This window comes from Echiichthys vipera, assembly GCF_963691815.1.
Source record: "Echiichthys vipera genome assembly, chromosome: 12".
In the NCBI taxonomy this organism is placed as follows: Eukaryota; Metazoa; Chordata; class Actinopteri; order Perciformes; family Trachinidae; genus Echiichthys; species Echiichthys vipera.
The window spans coordinates 3,936,504-3,955,383 of NC_139837.1; the positions used below are offsets into that span (position 1 = coordinate 3,936,504).

At 43.9% G+C, this 18,880-nt stretch overlaps 1 protein-coding gene across 1 annotated transcript in view; it reads right to left on the reverse strand.

Moving 5' to 3' along the window:
* alk (ALK receptor tyrosine kinase) overlaps positions 1-18,880 on the reverse strand; it is a gene marked incomplete at both ends in the record, with an annotated part of 434,353 nt that overhangs the window by 18,359 nt on the left and 397,114 nt on the right. The window contains 6 exons of the mRNA XM_083924532.1: positions 1,111-1,224; positions 2,301-2,456; positions 7,162-7,260; positions 7,983-8,150; positions 10,392-10,533; positions 13,416-13,526. Coding sequence (XP_083780658.1) covers positions 1,111-1,224; positions 2,301-2,456; positions 7,162-7,260; positions 7,983-8,150; positions 10,392-10,533; positions 13,416-13,526 — 790 coding nt within the window. The remainder of the gene's footprint in view (positions 1-1,110; positions 1,225-2,300; positions 2,457-7,161; positions 7,261-7,982; positions 8,151-10,391; positions 10,534-13,415; positions 13,527-18,880) is intronic.

An 18,880-nucleotide genomic window follows, 5' to 3' on the forward strand; every position in this document is an offset into this window, starting at 1 on the left:
GATGTCTGAGTGTAAGAGTGAGCGTGTGTGTGTGTGTGTGTGTGTGTGTGTGTGTGGAGGGGATGATGGCTCAATGAGTGCATATGTCTGGGTGTAATAGCTTGAAAGCAGTCGAGCAGAGGGATGTCTGTGCTGGCCGTGAGGTACACTTCCAATTTTGACAACAACCTGCTAAGGGCCATCTGAGAGAGACCAGGACAGACACTGCAGAACCGCATGCGCGCGTGTGTGTGTGTGTGTGTGTGTGTGTGTGTGTGTGTGTGTGTGTTTACATGCTTTAACGTTGAAAATACTTCTCATACCGTCTGAATAAAAACCTGTACTCACCTCCTGTCTGAAACACACTTTCTACCTACAGTAGATGAGGCCTGGTGGGTCAAATCGACCTTTAAGCCTCCTGAAAAAGCCCCATCTGCTCTGATTGGTCAGTATTTCAGGTCTTAAATCATGTATCTCTTACTAATACAATACCAAATTGGGTTTTAAGCTCTTTTTTTCCTGCTAAGCTTGTGGCTATCACAGCAACCAGCAACGGAGCAACACGGAGTATGGCAGGCAGACACGGCTAAAACGCAAATTGTGTGGTTGCATGTGTGGACCCCAAGGGCTGTACTAAGAACTGTTGTGGTCAAAATTCTTAGTTTCGAGCACGAGCGTGCGCATGAGCACGAGGCCTACGGTGGTTCTGATGTAATTTTATGTGCGCCTGTTTGGACATAGAAACCATGCGCTGACATTTAAAACAATGGCGGTGAAAGGTTCACGTTGGTGTGATGCGAAGGTGGAGTGTTTACTGCAGATTTGGTCGATGAAAATATTAAAAAACAGTCGTCAAGACGCACAAAAACTCCGAGGTCTATGAAAAGATTTGTGAACAAAGCGACGCATCGCCATGACGTCATCAATGCGTGTGACGTGTTACGGCGTGATGACGTATAGGCAGCAAGAAGCATTCGCCGAGGCCCAGGTAGTGTGAGTACAAACGGGCCTGGGCCTCGGGGGGAGAGGGGGGGGGACAAGTACCCTAAAGCCCGGGGCACGGTACGGGTGGACAGTGTGAGTGCGCCCTTAGTATCACATATTGTCTTTTCACTCCCCTCACTGACTTACTTATCATGACTCCGGATACAGCCAGCAGCAGGGCGGCGATGAGGGCCGAGGTGCCCACGGACAGACCCAGAGCCAGGTGGGAGAGAGACGGCTGAGGAGGCAGCAGGGACACCTCTGCAAAACAAGGGTAAACAACAGCGTTGCACAGTTGTTATCTCCCCCAGAGGAGTATTAACATTCACTTCGCCACTCTGATCCCCCCCCAACTTAATTAATGATGTGAAAGCGATGACACAACAGAGCTTAGGAGCAGCGATGGCCGGTGCATGTCAATGCTCCTTTCAGTGGCAAAGGGGAGATCTCACTTCACTTGTCTAAGCTGAAGAACAAATCTGTACACCGAGAGAGACCGTATTGAGATTTTGACCTTTAATGACCTAGCATCATGGAATTATCTACTGCCTGTCATTACTGAGAGCAGACTTGCAAATCATAGGGCGAAGAGACACGAGGTCGTTAAGATATCATTGAAATGGTAATTGCCCTGTTATTTTGCTTGAAATTCTAAAGTGACGTTCCGCCGTATTAATTCATTTCAGATCTACATTCATACTCATTATTCATCTGAGATTACAGATCATAATTGCAGAGGCAATATTAGGTCCAGAGGGGTTTGTCTACATTCCTTTGTCACAGTTAAAAACAAGAAACAGATGTGCGAAAACTGTTCATTAGTCAAGTTTGACATAGTCTGCGGGCAGAGCCAGTCACATAAACGTAGGCTCATTAAGCCCATGATGACATGCAGATGAACTCCATTGTGACACATCACTACATGACTACCCAGGTGAAGACTCTTAGCCTAAATCCTTGACATGTTAAGATAAAGAGCTTTTATCTGACTGCGACACAGAGATAAATCACGGAGCAGGATTCAACACGCTGACAGCGCTATAGGACTATCCATTTTGATCAGCGGGTTAGCTTATCCCACGGATTGATTATTATTATGAATGAATAAGCGATATTAAAAAAAACGTTTCCTCAGATAAAGATTCAATAAAGTACGGAGCCTCCCAGGCTTAATTACGTGTTCAGATTAATTCATTATCTATTCACAGTCACAGTCTATTACAGGTACAATTACATTCAGTTTAACTCTCTACGTTTGGATTCATTTCATATGCTCGTGTGTAAAAGAGAGAAACAGACTATGGGTCTATAACAGACAGCAGTGCTATGTGTCAGACCTGTAGCGTTGATGCAGGACACCCCGTCGGGGGCCAGGATCAGGTCTTCGTCGCAGTAGCAGACGATACCGTCCTTGGTCTCGTGGCATTCGCTGCTCTCACAGTGGCTGCAGTTCTGCACCGGACTGATGATCACCTCACCATCTCCCTCCATGGCTAAACACACACACACACACACACACACACACACACACACACACACACACACACACACACACACACACACACACACACACACACACACACACACACACACACACACACACACACACACACACACACACACACACACACACACACACACACACACACACACACACACACACACACACACCGCCGTTTCTTGTCAAAATTAAGTTGAAATTCTGAAGGGCTTTTAATTTGAAGGTCCAGATACAGGAAGTGGTGACATTGTATGTTTTATTGTTGTTTTTTTTGTGTGTTTGCTGTAAATCACCTTGGAAGTGCTTTCTACAAATCAACCAACTCTGTGATGTACATCAATGGTCCTAATTAAAGAATGTATGAGGATTCTTTCTAGGTTTTATTCTCACCGCCATCATCCCCCAGTGTACGACATATATAGTTTCACACCGAAGACACATGAAGCGGTGGAGAGGTGCAGTCTGGAATAGTTTAACTTTTAGCGGCCAAGTGCGACCAGATAGTACCTGCAGCTAATCGGTAAACCTGTGAACCCTGTGACATGTTGACCTAACCCAGGGGTGGGCAATTCCGGTCCTGGAGAGCCACTGTCCTGCATGTTTTAGGTTTCTCCCTGCTCTAACACACCTGAGTCTAACAATAATCAAACTGTGACAAGCATCAGTTGCTTGATAACGAGCAAATCATTAGAATCAGGTGTGTTAGTGGCTCTCCAGGACCGGATTTGCCTACCCCTGACCTAACCTGTAACGTGTTGACCTAACCTGTGACACGTTGACCTAACGTATGACGTGTTGATCTAACCTGTAACATGTTGACCTAACCTGTAACATGTTGACCTAACCTGTAACATGTTGACCTAACCCGTGACATGTTGACTTAACTTGTGACATGTTGACCTATCCTGTGACATTTTGAAAGTAGATGATATCTCATCTCATCTCATCTTCAGCCTCTTATCCGGGGTCGGGTCGCGGGGGCAGCAGCTTTAGCAGGGGACCCCAAACTTCCCTTTCCCGGGCCACATTAACCAGCTCTAACTGGGGGATCCTGAGGCGTTCCCAGGCCAGTGTGGAGATATAATCTCTCCACCTAGTCCTGGGTCTCCCCGAGGCCTCCTCCCAGCTGGATGTGCCTCCTTTCAACGCAAAGGAGCAGCGGCTCTACTCCGAGTTCCTCACGGATGGCTGAACTTCTCCCCCTCTCTCTAAGGGAGACTCCAGCCCCCCTCCTGAGGAAACCCATTTCGGCCGCTTGTACCCGCGACCTCGTTCTTTGACCTCACAACCTCACACTTCTCTGAAGTTTTTCAGTGATTCAAATAGTGAAAACAAAATGGTAGTTTTCAATTCAGTCTATCACATGAAAGCTATCTATTTATGTATGTGCTACTGCTGTGGTCTGGTGGACTCAACCAGTATTTGTGAGCATTAAAAATCGAAATCCTTAAAACTTTAAACTAACACTGGGTTAAAACCTGGAGAGCATGGATCTGTATGGCGCAGAGTCCTCTTCATGGTCAACGGCTTCACAGTTTCGCATCACACTTTGATTCTGCTTTCTGTTTCATCCCCAGCGTGATTTCGTTTCATAAACAGCACCACCCAGCGAGAACGAACCTTAAGATGAGGCGAGCCGGGCCGTGTCAACGTGTTATGTGGAGCGGAGGGCTGAGAGCTTGCACATTTCCATCGCAGACTTCTCTTACCTCGAACTAAATGCATTTACTGATTCAAACCGAAGGTGTGTTAATCAGTGAAGCGATCCGCTGTGAGCTTGGCTGGAACGAAACCTGCACACTCCCTGCCCTTCACGACACGGTTGCACATACCTCCATAAATTGTTTAAGCAACATCTTTACAACATCCATTACTTAATTCGGATTAAAAAAAAAAGAACCAATTGTCTTGATTGTAAAGTACAGCAGGCATGGAAAATCTGTCTAAAATGAAGTAGTTACGGGCTGTCTGTGAACGCTCGTAACTGTTTAGTAAGCAAAGCAAATGCACCCATCTGCAGAATCTATTTTCTCTCATCAGTCTGTTATCAGCTTTATAAGCACAAATACATAAATCTCACCCAGAAACAGTTGAAAGGTTTCGAAGGGAGAATACTAATGTCTCGAGTACAGACGTTCACTGCATACTAATGTGATTTCCTGTATTGTGGATCTTGAATACTCGGTGTTACTTGAGTAAGGGAAGGTCTTTCCTGCTAAATGAAATTAATCTTAATGATATTATTGTAACAGTGAAACAGATCCAAAACTAGACAATATCCCTATACGTCCAAATCATCTCCCTGGCCGTAAGCTTGTTGAATCATGATTTACTTGAATCTCTGTGCACAGGAAAAATTGCATTTTCACTTTCATACAGGTGGAGTAAGATGCATTGAGGCTCTCCAGGCCTCTTATAACACGAGTGTTTTCTTCAGTGCCTACCAGCGTGTAATACGATGCGATGACTGTGTAGTCCTATCTGTATTCTTCCCTCCGACTGTATTGAAGCGGTCCGCGTTCAGCGAATTTGACACTGTATTGCAATCCGTTTGCCTCTGTCAACATTAATTGCATGATTTTTGATCGTCTTTTAGGCCTTTGGATGAACACAGCGAGGTTGTCCGGCATCACCTGCTGCTTTCATTTGAGATGGAGGACGTGCTCGTGCAGTTCAAGCTGAGAAGGAAATTACTGCCGTAGCCATTCATACGACTTCAAACCGCGCACGCCCTTAAACCTGACCTTTACTAAAACGTTATTTTTTAAAGTTAAATTACAGATATTACTACCTGATATTCCGCACAGCGTGTTATCATAACAGATTTTTTTTCTGATTCCTGAGCTGACAACGAGGACACTTTAGCTATTTTGGAGTCATTGCTGGACAAAGACCATATGTTATATTATTATTATACTGGGAGTATTTCAGTAGTAGTATCTTTCAGGGGAGCTTCGTCAATTTCCCTATGGTCTAAGAGAGTCCAAAAGTGTTAGTAGACATTAGTTACATAAAAAATTTGCTATTTTCGCAGCCAAAGTTAATAATAAGATTTTCTAAGCTTCTGTTTTTAAAGGGAACACCACCTAAATTAACATTTTCCAATATGTTATTTTGATGGCCTAGGAACATTCAATTGTGAGCAGGAGTTACAGGAGTCGAGTCGCGGGGGCAGCAGCTTTAGCCGGGGACCCCAAACTTCCCTTTCCCGGGCCACATTAACCAGCTCTAACTGGGGGATCCCGAGGTGTTCCCAGGCCAGTGTGGAGATCTAATCTCTCCACCTGGTCCTGGGTCTTCCCTGAGGCCTCCTCCCAGCTGGACGTGCCTGGAACACCTCCCTAGGGAGGCGCCCAGGGTTCATCCTTACCAGATGATCCTGAACCACCTCAACTGGCTCCTTTCAACGCAAAGGAGCAGAGGCTCTACTCCGAGTTCCTCACGGATGGAGGGGGGCTGGAGTCTCTCTAAGGGAGACTCCAGCCCCCCTCCTGAGGAAACACATTTCGGCCACTTGTACCTGTGACCTGGTGCTTTGGGTCCTGACCCAGCTTTCATGACCACAGGTGAGGGTAGGAACCAAGATTGACCGGTAGATCCAGAGCTTTGCCTTCCTCAGCTCTCTTTTCGCCACAACGGTGCGGTAGAGCGACTGCAGCTCCGCCCCCGCTGCTCCGATTCTCCAGCCAAACTCACGCTCCATCGTCCCCTCACTCGTGAACATGATCCCGGGGTACTTGAACTCCTTCACTTGGGGTAAGGACCAGGAATTATAATAGAATTTCCTTCCCAAGTTGACAACATAGACCAGTTATGCTAGCATATCTTAGCTTGTTAGCCACCAGGAACCAAATTAGTGAGGACTAATGAGTAGTTTAACAAAAGAAAGAAATGGGTGTAGTTTGAAACACAAAAATCCAGTTTCATTAATATCTGAAATTCACTCTGAAATTGTTTTTTCTCTCCAGAGGAAATAAAGTGAGCTGGATGACAAATTGAGGAGTGTGGCGGTTTAAAAAAGCACTGACTCACCAGACAGCGTCACCCATATTAAAGCTCAATGGGAGAGATATATCAGTGCGCACTTTGCTGCAGCCCAATGGAAGACTTCAGTTTCCATTTCCCATTTTCTATTTCACTGTATAGCTGAGTGAGTCTTAGATGATGTATGGATGCATATTGCTACAGCGGAAATTTCAGAGCCAGGCTGTGTTTTTAGCACCTGTCAAGATCAAATGTATATGTAAATAGAGCAGAGGAGGGTCAACAGGTGTACACTAGATGGGTTTTTTCAGCAGTTTCTCTTCTCTATCTGGAGCCATTTGAATCAAATAACCTGTTTCTTCTGTCAGAAATCTGCAGACTCTCATTCCTCCGCGGCTGCCCAGATCTGCCTCACATTTTAACTATATCCTTTATTTGATGTAACAGAGAGAGGCTTCTCCATCTCATCTTTCCTCTACAAAGAAATATTAGTTTAGTGCTGTGAAACCCCGTACTGTAGAATGCAAACCAGGTGTACCACTACAGGAACTCATTTAAAAGGTCAATAGCTAAAACAAATTTCCCGTCACTTATGTAAAATGCAAACACATTAAATCTCACCGACAAACACTACAAAGGTAACACTTTCTGAATACAAATGACTTGACAGCAGGTGTTGCTTGCGGACTAGTTTGTCGATCCTTTCGCGTTACCTTTCAGAGGGTAGAGGAAGGGCTCTCCCTCCGGGCCGAGGAAAGACGTGCCATCGTCACCGTCCTGTTTTGGGTTGTTATCTATTGAGGTGTTACCACCTAGAGACAAAGACAGTTACAAACCCTCAGCGCCATCCTTATAATAATTAACTCATTAACACACGCTATGTTCTATGGTAGTTGAACAAAAACATTTAAAACCACATTTCACAGAGAATTACAAGGATTGGATTGCCCACAAAGGACTTGCTGTAATCCCACTCACACTTAGCTCTGATTGTCCTCTCTTCCTACCCATAAATGTTTGTATTTACGTTTCATCCTTGTGTCCCAGCGCCTTCTAATGTTATCGTAATAGTTACGTGCGTTTTACTTACCACTCTATTAGCTTTGTTGTTATTCATATTTTTAATTATTTATATTTATTTCTTTTTATGCCTTATGCTGTGTACTTCCCCCTGTTGTTGTGACCCACTTATCTACTAAAGATCATTAAAGCTGATCTTACACGACAAACACACTGCTTAATGGTATACACTCGAGGTACGAGATACAAGGTGTCATGCTTTGAAACTGTGTTTGAGGGATGTATGGTCTAATCCAGAGTGACTGAGCCGTGAGAGGGATGGGACATGCAGCTGTTCCTGGGATCCAACTTGATCCCTGATCTGTATAAACTCTGTCACCCTGTCACATTCAGTACAAAACACATACGGCACTACAAGATGTGTATTTGGGTCATATCTGACAGCTCAAACACCATTTATTTATTTAACTTTTTTTTTTTTTTAGAAGTTCCAGAAAAAATCTCTCGGACTAACCTCTGTAGCCTCCACCGGCGCCCCCGGACATACAGCCACCGCCGCCGCCCCCGAACCCTCCGCGGGTCTGCCAGAACTTTTGACAGGCCTGCCCTCCCTGGCCTCCGAGCACCAGCGGTCTGCCACCCTGACTGACAGGAGTGCTGTCATTCCAACCTCCGCCTCCACCTGTCATCAAACACAACACACCTTTGATATGATGTGGAGTATAATCTGTGTAGTGAATCAGTGTGTGTGTGTGTGCGTGTGTGTTTGCGTGTGTGTGTGACGGAAAGGGGGACAGAGGCAGAGAAAGTGAGCTATTAAATGGGTCAATGATGAAGGGCTGAGATGCTAAATAGCAGGAATGCAAGCGGCATACCTAAAGGCGCACACACACACACACACACACGCACACGCACACGCACACGCACACGCACACACACACACACACACACACACACACACACACACACACACACACACACACACACAGCATACCCTATTAGTGATAACAAGAGCAGAGACCACAAAAACATAAAACCCTTTAAAAGAGACCTGGTAAGACGAGATTAAAGTTATAGCTAATAAAGTTGAGACTCATCCCTCCAATATTCCCCGAGAGTAGCCAATTTAATTTTCCTCTTTCTTTATCCTTCTCTGACACCTTAGAGATACAAACAAATGGAAAAAATACAAAAAAAAACATCTCACCACACCGGTAACAGAACCCTCTAGACATGCTGCATATTTCATTTTTTCATTCACACAGTTTCCTCAAAAGAAAACCTTGGGCTTTATGAAGATGTAAGAATCAATATCTTATGTTTTCCGGGCTGTTCGTCAAGTCTGAGCTCATGAATAAAGCAGCCTGAATTGTGCGTGGATATAATAATATAACAATGGAGCGTGTAGTTCTGCCCAGCGATGAAGGGGGACAAAGTGCTCCATATGAATAGTCATGAGCGGGGCCACGCTGGTTCTTGTTTTTTCGCCGAAACTCTGGCGCACCGAGGTGGAACTATGAAACGTATGCATTAAGAGAGAAGTAAACACCTTGAGGATAAATGGATGTGTTCAAAACAAGTACAGGTAGACATACAAATAAACACTTCAACTTCAAGTAGTCCGTAAACTCAGTTCAGTAGTGTGTGTGTGTGTGTGTGTGTGTGTGTGTGTGTGTGTGCATGCAGAGAGGAACACAACACTCGGCTCCTTTCTCATCATGAAGCGGGGATAGACGAGCCATATTCAGCAGTCATCTGCTCATCTCGTACTCACTCCACTGTCTCTTCCTGGACCAAGCTATCTCACCGGGGATGGGAATCGAGAATCAGTTCCAGTTGAGAACTGGTACATGGAACTGAAATCATATGCCTCTGAGCTTATGAATGCCTTTTAGCAACGCTGCCATGTTTCTTTTTCTGACGGTTATGCACTGAAAAAAACAAAACTTGCATTGAGAAGGAGTCGTGGCGGAGAAACGGTCCAATCGAAACGGTTCGATTCACAAAGGAAGATGACAACAGTGCTGCTTGTAACGTCTGTGACACTGGCTTCCTGTACATTAGAGAATTGATTTCAAAATCCTCCTGCTCACATATAAATGGTCTAGGGCCGAAGTATATCACTGATATGCTCCCTCTACATAAGCCTTCTAGATCACCAAGATCCTCTGAGTCTGTCAGAATCTGTTAGTGGTTCGCAGAGTAAACTCAAATCAAGGGAAAGCATCTTTCAGTCATTATGCAACAAACAGCTGGAATAAACTCCCTGAAGATGTGAGACTTTCACCCACTCTGACCACTTTTACAACTCGACTGAACACTTTTATGTTCACCTTAGCTTTCTGCTAAATCTTTGCACTTTTAACGTCCGCACTGTTTTGATTATTGTCTATGTTTTTATTCTCTTTGTCTTCCTGTAATGCATTTGAATTCACGACATGTTGTGCTGTGAAGCACTCTGAGTCTGCCTTGTGTATGAAAAGTGTTAAACAAATAAAGCTGCCTTGTCTTGCCTTGAAATTATCATGTCAAGTAAGGGTGAAAACACCGGCAATATGCTGAAACATCTTTCTACACGACGTAAGAATGTTGAGAATGTATTTGACACTCATACAAGTGCCACTGCCTCCCAACGGAGCAGCACGCCGCTTACCGAGAGTAATTATCCCGATAAAACATTAGCTCCTATGACTATGAGAAAATCGATAAGACAGATGTATAAAGAATCGGAGCAATAAGCAGAATCAATAATGGAATTGATATAAATCAAATTCCCATCTCTATTTTTTCACTAACACTCACACAACTGCAGCCACAAACAATGCACTGTCTATCGGATGCCTCTTCACATACACAGAACATAATCCGCTGCAAACACGCATAGAAACAGTGCCAACACACATCAAAGCCGCGTGTAGTGTACCTGCGGCGTTTGACTTCCCGCTGCGTCCCGGTTGGCTGGGGTCATAGTCCATCTGCTCCAGCTGGGTCTCTGATAGGCTGCTGTAGCCCCGGCCACCTCCCCCAGCAGCGATGATGAGGGGGATATACACTTCTTTGTCCACCTGGATAACAATTGTAGTATAGTCAGACTCTTGTAAAGCATCAACTTTTTGGGAAATACGCTCATTTGCTTTGGAGTTAGATGAGAAGATTAATACCAGCTCATGTTTGTAAGGAGCCTGGGACCCATGTTTTATTTGCTCTGGCAGATACCTCTGGTCCTCTTTCCATTCAGACAGATTTCCAGCCAGCCAGACCATTTATCTCATATGGGCGGATTTTAGACGATGACCGACAACGTGCGGAACTTTAAACAAAATACGTCATTATGTAATTTTTTTCACATATCGCACCCAGAACATTTTGAGTGTCGAACACTTTATTTACTGCAGGCGGGTGGGTTTCTTTTCCTACCTGCTGCCATCAGACTGTACAACTCTGCACAGCAACGCTCAGGGAATAAACTCAGGGAATAAACTCACACTATTCAAAGTGACTTATCACTGAAATGCACCTTCTCTCTCTTGCACATTAAAATCCACATAGTATACTGTAATATAGTGTTTATCTGCGATACTGTACTTTTATTGTAGTTCATATTTTGTATTTTATATTTCTGATTGTTTTGTACCGCTGCTACGATGACCTCATTTCCCCTCTGGGATAAATAAAGTTGTCTGTCTGTCTGTCTGTCTGTCTGTCTGTCTGTCTGTCTGTCTGTCTGTCTGTCTGTCTGTCTGTCTGTCTGTCTGTCTGTCTGTCTGTCTGTCTGTCTGTCTGTCTGTCTGTCTGTCTGTCTGTCTGTCTGTCTGTCTGTCTGTCTGTCTGTCTGTCTGTCTGTCTGTCTGTCTGTCTGTCTGTCTGTCTGTCTGTCTGTCTGTCTGTCTGTCTGTCCGTCCGTCCGTCCGTCCGTCCGTCCGTCCGTCCGTCCGTCCGTCCATCTATCTTTTTATGCACCAATTGAAAATGATTTTTTTTTTAAGTCTAACAATATGACTTGAAGAAACCTCTTCTATTATGACTTCATTCTCAAAATCTCAGATTCCGTGTCTTTCATTTTTATCCTTGCCCTAATCTGTAGTCATATTACAGCAGCTTCTGCCATGTTTATATCGAAGCCTAGCCTCTACGTCGCTTCTTCTTCTGTTTTTACGGCAGAATTAAACCGCTGCTCATAGTCCATGAGTGGCATTCAAGCGGTTGTTTAAAATAAAAGCCACCTGCTGGACAAATGCTCATGCTGTAAATATTGAGGGGGATATGCACCCATGGCTGCAGCTGATGTGGAACTGATAGCAACACTCTCAGACATGTCGATGCTACACCATCACCGCTCATTTCTGCACCGTGTAGTCTGTGCCCATTCAATCATCACGTTTCGTTGCCCTGATTAGTTGTATGTTTATCCAATCGCATCCAGAGGCATTTTGGTCTGCTGCCGTTTTCACCCCCATTGGAAAAAATGTACGCATTTAATTTATTTATTAAACCATGAAAAGCCTCTTTGAGATTTACGTTCTCATTTACCAAGACACTAATTTAAGAGTGTCCTGGCCAAGACAGCCGCTGCACATTAAAGAACGTTTCAGAGATACAACATAACGGTTACAGAAAAAGAAAAAAAAGGTCAATTGAAATTGAACCGAGGTGGTCTGTTGATGTCTTTGTGGTTATTTTGTCGCCTGAGAGTTCAGTTGATTAGCTTAGCTTAGCATAAAGACTGGAAATGGAGGGAAACAGCAACCAGGGCTTGACCAAAGTTAACAAAATCATCTGACCAGCTGCTCTACCCACAACAGGACTTTAGACCTGATTTTCCACTAGCTGACAGGGGTCGGAGCTCCCCGACAGAAGCCTAAGATTGGAGGTAAATCTGCATTGGCCTGGCGCTCACACATCATCGCTCGAGTGGGATGTGAGGACTGGTCGCTGGTGCCTCACAGACACATTCCACATATCTAGCAGGGGGACGGGGTCGCTTTTGAAAAATGCTTTGCTTTGCTGCATGTGCTGCATTTGCAACAAGGACCAATGTTGTTGCACCCAGACGAAGCAGGCAATAAATAGTCAAGATGTGTAGAAACACACACCCCCAACCCTACATTAACCCATCCTTTTGATTTATTTTTAGTTTCATTACCATAAATCAGCCACCAACATTGAGCGTTTGTTTTGGCAGACATCCAAAAATCCTGTCTCACGGATGGTATTAAATCATTTACAGGGCCATTTCCTGCGTCACTTCAGACATCACTTCCTGCGTGTGTTTTTTCGTGACCACTCGCGGGTTTCCTCCTGGTGGATGATCTAGCCTCTAGACCTGTCGTCTGCGGTCAGTCAGGTAGTGTGAGGACAGCAAGAAGGCAAATTGTGTCGTGTGAACATTACAGCAATGAGACAACTTTTAAAAAGTCTACTTGTGGGAACTTATTTAGTTAACAAGTGTCATACCTAGTTTGATGAATCTGTATCAAACTATAAGTGTCAAAACAATGATACGCTAAGCTAACTGCTAAGCTAACTGCTAAGCTAAAAAGTCTACTTGTGGGAACTTATTTAGTTAACAAGTGATGTCTAGTTTGATGAATCTGTATCAAACAATAAGTGTAAAAACAACGATACGCTAAGCTAACTGGCTGCTTGTACTTCCTATTTAATGGACAGACATGAAAGTGGTATCATTCTTCTCAACAAGAAAGCAAATGCTAATGCCACTAATATTATTTCAGTGATATGAACTGCTTGAATGGTACGGTGAGCTGACAATACATAAATATCCACAAAACCTGCATTGTAATAAATATTCTACTTGCGGCAACAGAGAGACTGGGCCATTTTTATATATGAGACTCATAATTCCATCATACTATACAACATCTCTGCAAATTATCTGCGGTTCCAAAACATCAACTATAAATCTCCCTGGCCCTCAGCACCTTCTTACCTTGAACACATAAGTAGCCCCGCCACCTCCTCCTCCGCCCCCTTTCACTTGGGTTTTGTTCGCCGTCGGGCCGCTCTGTTCCAGGCAGATCCTATTTAGTATGCCGTTGGACTGCAGGGAGAGAGAGATGTCAGTAGAATTGCTTTCACGGATGTCAGTTGTGAGCAATTTCCATAACCCAGCTGCTGTGAGTCTAAAGCTTAAGCATTACAATGGTGAGCAAATATCACATAGAAATATCCAGATGCACACAGGAACTGAGGCAAGGACCGATGTTCCCTTTATAAGACAATACCAGCGAGATTAGAGTATTTACTTTTTTCCTGGTTACATGACTGTAAATGTGCGTGACTATTGTACAACGGGTTCCTGTTCATGGTGCTGGATTAATGTCACTGACTGAATGAGACATCTCTGGAGCTGATCTCTATGCTGTTTGAAACCTAATTAGAGTAAATGAGGCTAATAGGTTTGACAAAATCGAATTCAGTACGTATAGTGTATAGTTAATTATGTTGCAGATTTGTTAGTAGATTGTTTTGACAGTTTAAAGGTTGTTTACAAAAATGACATTAAATTAATGTTCTAAATAATGTTATATAACCATCACTGGAAATACTCTTAAAGTGAAATCCCGGCGTAAAATCATCCCAGGGTCTTTTTCCGTAAATAAGCCATTGAGACAATTTTTTTCATGTAACAACTATTAACGGAGATAGAAAGTCGCTAACAGTCGCTAAGAGCCAATTGTGGCACTGATTAGCTTGGGGCAGCACGGTGAAGGCATTAAAGCGTCTTTTTTAACCACTAATACTGCTCATAATAAAACCAAACCTCTGCAATAGCATGATAAGAGTCCTTACACATTAACCGAGGCATCAATGGGCTCCTTCCTTTTTGTTTGACTTTGGTAATTGACTTGAATGGATTTACTATGTTTATTTACTATGAGAGGAGCTGGTACAGGGGCCAATTGGTAAGTCTTTGAAAACGCTCTTTTAATAAACTCCAGGTTCACTAACTACGTTGTTGGTGCTTCGTTTGCTGTGTAGGGACTCTTATCATGTTACTGCAGAGGTATGGTGTTATTTTGAGCAGTATTAGTGCTTAAAAAAGACGTTTTAATGCGTTCACCGTGCTGCCCCAAGCTAATCAGTGTTAGCCGCATTTGGCTGTTAGCAACTGTTAGGATATCTCCGTTAATAGTTGTTAAAATAATTCTCGATTGGCTTATTTGATGAGTGTATTTGGTGAAAAAGACCCTGATGATTTTACGCCAGAATCTTACTTTAATAGTTTGCTGCTGAGAGAGGTTCAGATTTGTCACACGTGTCACACATCTTTAATATCTGATGTACAGTATTTTCATGTTTATGTTACCCGTCAATTAAATTTTCTTGCACACCAACAACAAAAGTCATCTTTATCATCTTAAATGTATGTTAAAACACACAATGCTTATACTGTCAATGTGTTTTAACTCGTTTAATCAGGTTAACCAATAAAGGCGGTCTGATAGTCAGCTCGTCGTTCCAGAAGTACAGCCTTTATAAAAATGGAATTGGACGTTTTGTTGCCAAGTGCAGGGACTTTGCCATGGCTGAGGTTTTGTGAATTAATGTGTCTGCCTTGTGTGTGCTATCATGCTGAACAGCCTGGAGCCAGTCCTGCTCCGAGAGTGAGGGCATGGGTTCCCTCCCCCCGCTGTGTCTGAACCTTACTCAGACACACAAACACACACTTGAGGACGTCTCGTCTCTTCCTGGACTCCCTCATCTGTCTGAACCAAAGCTGTGAGGGAGGTGGGGATGGGGTGGGATGGGGGGGTACTTTGGTCACTGTGATTGGCAGGTAGAGGGGCTAAAATGGAAGTGCATTCAAATGTTCTGAGAGCCTTGCACACTTCCTGCCTCTCAGACTGTTCTGTCATTGCAGCATTTCACTTTAAGGCTTAGTTTGTGTCTGAGAGAGAAAAAAACCCAACACAAGGTGTGTGTGTGTGTGTGTGTGTGCTTGAGAGCCTGAGTCTGCAGAGTACAAGGAGAAAGACACGCACTGAAAGAACGAGTATTTGTCAGGACAAGGAGGGTATCATTTCTCTCACCAGAGGGAAGGCTAGGTGTGAGAAAACACTGTTCTACAGCACAAAACACTTTCCGAGAAACCCTTCGGAGAGAGTTGCTGCCTCTCGTCAGAACAGGAGGGAAATAAGAGGAACCTTAAACAACTTCAGATTCACTTTGGAAGAGCCCAGTCCCTCTCTGCTGTCTGCACCGAACACTTCAAGACACACTGTGTTAAAAAAATAATAACCGGATGACAGTGGCGAGGACCCCTGCCTTCTGAGCTACACACTGTGCCTTTCGGAAACAAAACCACACGACTCTCATGTCCCACTACAACCGCTGTAACATTAGAGCTCAGCATCATCTTCAAACTGGTGTTGTCACGTAAACATTCATATTTCATGTGAAGGTTATTTTGACTTTAATCCTCTGAAGTGTTTTACTGTCTTTTACTTCTATGGTCCTTGTTTTATGCTCTTTCTGAAGCACTTGTCTTTTAAAGGTAAGTGCTCAAACCAGTCATTAAATTAAGCAGGACATTAATAAGACTGATATTACGTTGAAGATACTTAAGTGTTGACATACTATAGCTGTCTTTGCACATGGCTGACATTATTATGGACATTTCTTGACATAAAAAGCAGCAGTTTTATGGCCTTTTTCTTTTAATTAGTACAGAAGTGTGATACTGGGGCAACACGGTGATATGGTGGTTAGTGCTGTCGTCTCACAGCGTGAGGGTTTCTGGTTCGAATCTCGGCTGGGTCCTTTTCTGTGTGGAGTTTGTATGTTATCCCCGTGTCTGCGTGGGTTTTCTCCTGGTTCTCCGGTTTCCTCCCACAGTCCAAAGACGTGCAGGTGTTCGGTTCATTGGTGACTCTAAATTGCCCGTAGGTGTGAATGGTTGTCGGTCTCTGTTTGTCTCTATGTGTCCTGCGATAGACTGGCGTCCTATCCAGGGTGGACCCTGCCTCACGTCCGATGTAAGCTGGTATCGGCTCCAGAACCCCCCACGACCCGGACAGGGACAAGCGGTTGAAGATGAATAATGAATGAATGAATGTGTGATACTCAAAACATACATTTTTAACCTGGCTTTTAATTGAATTTGATTAATTTTACATTTATGTGTGTTTTCATTTCTGGTATATGTCGGTATAATTATCATGGCACCTATTTCTAATCATGCCTCCTCTGTTTCCTCACTGTCACTTAAAAAGATTAATTATAGCATTTTGTAATGCAGATTTTTTTAATTGCTACGTGTGTGAAGAGAGGGGGAAGAGGGATTGTAGGCAATTTGTGAATGAACGGCAGAAGAGTCAATGGAGTCAAGGCGATTGCTATGGGAAGAGCCGAGAACGAACTTACTACAGTATGTTTTCTAAATATATCACCATGACAACCGTTACTATTCAACTGCATGTTTAAATGACTTTGCTCTGAGCATGTTGAAACACTAATGTTAATTTTACTATATGCTCTCTCCTTGTTCAAGAATACATTTCATTTTTTTTATTATAACTTCATTCTTGTTCCGAACACTGAAACTTGATCAACATATCTATTGACAGGGAGATTAATGCTCCCAATGACATTGTAGGCTACTTTCCTAAAGACATACAAATACATATAAAACCTCCACAAAAAGGAACTGTATTTACCCAACATTTCAGAATCGTTTGGCAATTTCCTCCATTAAGAAAACATAAATAGGCAGCAATGATAAGTGTCTATTATAACTTGATTCTGGTTCCGAACTGGTCCTTGTCTCACAAGTTTTTCTATCACTGAAACTTGATCAACATATCTATTGACAGAGAGATTAATGCTCCCAATGACATTGTAGGCTACTTTTCTAAGGACATACAAATACATATAAATCTCATCTCATCTCATCTTCAGCCTCTTATCCGGGGTCGGGTCGCGGGGGCAGCAGCTTTAGCAGGGGACCCCAAACTTCCCTTTCCTGGGCCACATTAACCAGCTCTAACTGGGGGATCCTGAGGCGTTCCCAGGCCAGTGTGGAGATCTAATCTCTCCACCTGGTCCTGGGTCTTCCCCGAGGCCTCCTCCCAGCTGGACGTGCCTGGAACACCTCCCTAGGGAGGCGCCCAGGGGGCATCCTTACTAGATGCCCGAACCACCTCAACTGGCTCCTTTCAACGCTAAGGAGCAGCGGCTCTACTCCGAGTTCCTCACGGATGCTGAACTTCTCCCCCTCTCTCTAAGGGAGACTCCAGCCCCCCTCCTGAGGAAACACATTTCGACCGCTTGTACCCGCGACCTCGTTCTTTCGGTCATGACCCAGCTTTCATGACCATAGGTGAGGGTAGGAATGAAGATTGACCGGTAGATCCAGAGCTTTGCCTTCCTCAGCTCTCTTTTCGTCACAACGGTGCGGTAGAGCGACTGCAGCACCGCCCCCGCTGCTCCGATTCTCCTGCCAAACTCACGCTCCATCGTCCCCTCACTCGTGAACATGATCCCTAGGTACTTGAACTCCTTCACTACATATAAAACCTCCACAAAAAGGAACTGTATTTACCCAACATTTCAGAATCGTTTGGCAATTTCCTCCGCTAAGAAAACATAAATAGGCAGCAATGATAAGTGTCGAACTTTGGCAACTAACCCCCTTTTGCGCTAATTTCAGAGGTGGGGCCGGCCTTAGTGTCTGAACCTTTTAAATAGTGATGATGGATGATTTCATTGGTGACTCGAGGGATTGCGCTTTAGTCTCAGTGTGAACTGTGATGAAACACCAGAGCATAACGGATAGCGTCCCCTGGCAGAGCATCTCAAGTACGCTTAATGGAGACAAGGGGGAGATCCTGAGCTTCAATCGCAGATTCAAACAATTGTTGGTGGCCAAAAAAAATGATAGGATTTAGAGCGAGGGTATCCAAAGCAAGGTCAGGGTCCATGAGGGGCATTACTGGATCCCCGGCTCCTTGACTTTCAGAAATCTCGAAGTTCTCCTATTAAAGTTTGTCTGCTAAAGCGTACATCTCTGCTGTGAGAGAGGAAACACAAAGGGAGAGAACTCAGTTTGGGTTTCATGATGATCCCGCAGAGATGTGGGGCGTCAGATCCATGGATGAGAAGAGATGGTGAACTGGTTTGTTATTAAGGATTTAAAATTCACTTGTCACTCTCAGCGGGCAGACTTGCCGCTCCACCAGAAGCACCTCTAAATGCACAGTATGACAGGCTGCTCTCATTCACTGTTCCTACATATAACTACGAAAAGTAATGCACAGTAATGTGTGTGTAGTTCAGATTTTTCTTACTGTAGAGTATCAATGAACCGTAATTTGTGTGTATTCCACATATTAATTTTGTATATTTGTTTATTCTACGTATTAAAAGCAGAGGACGTAGTGAAAGACCGCTAAT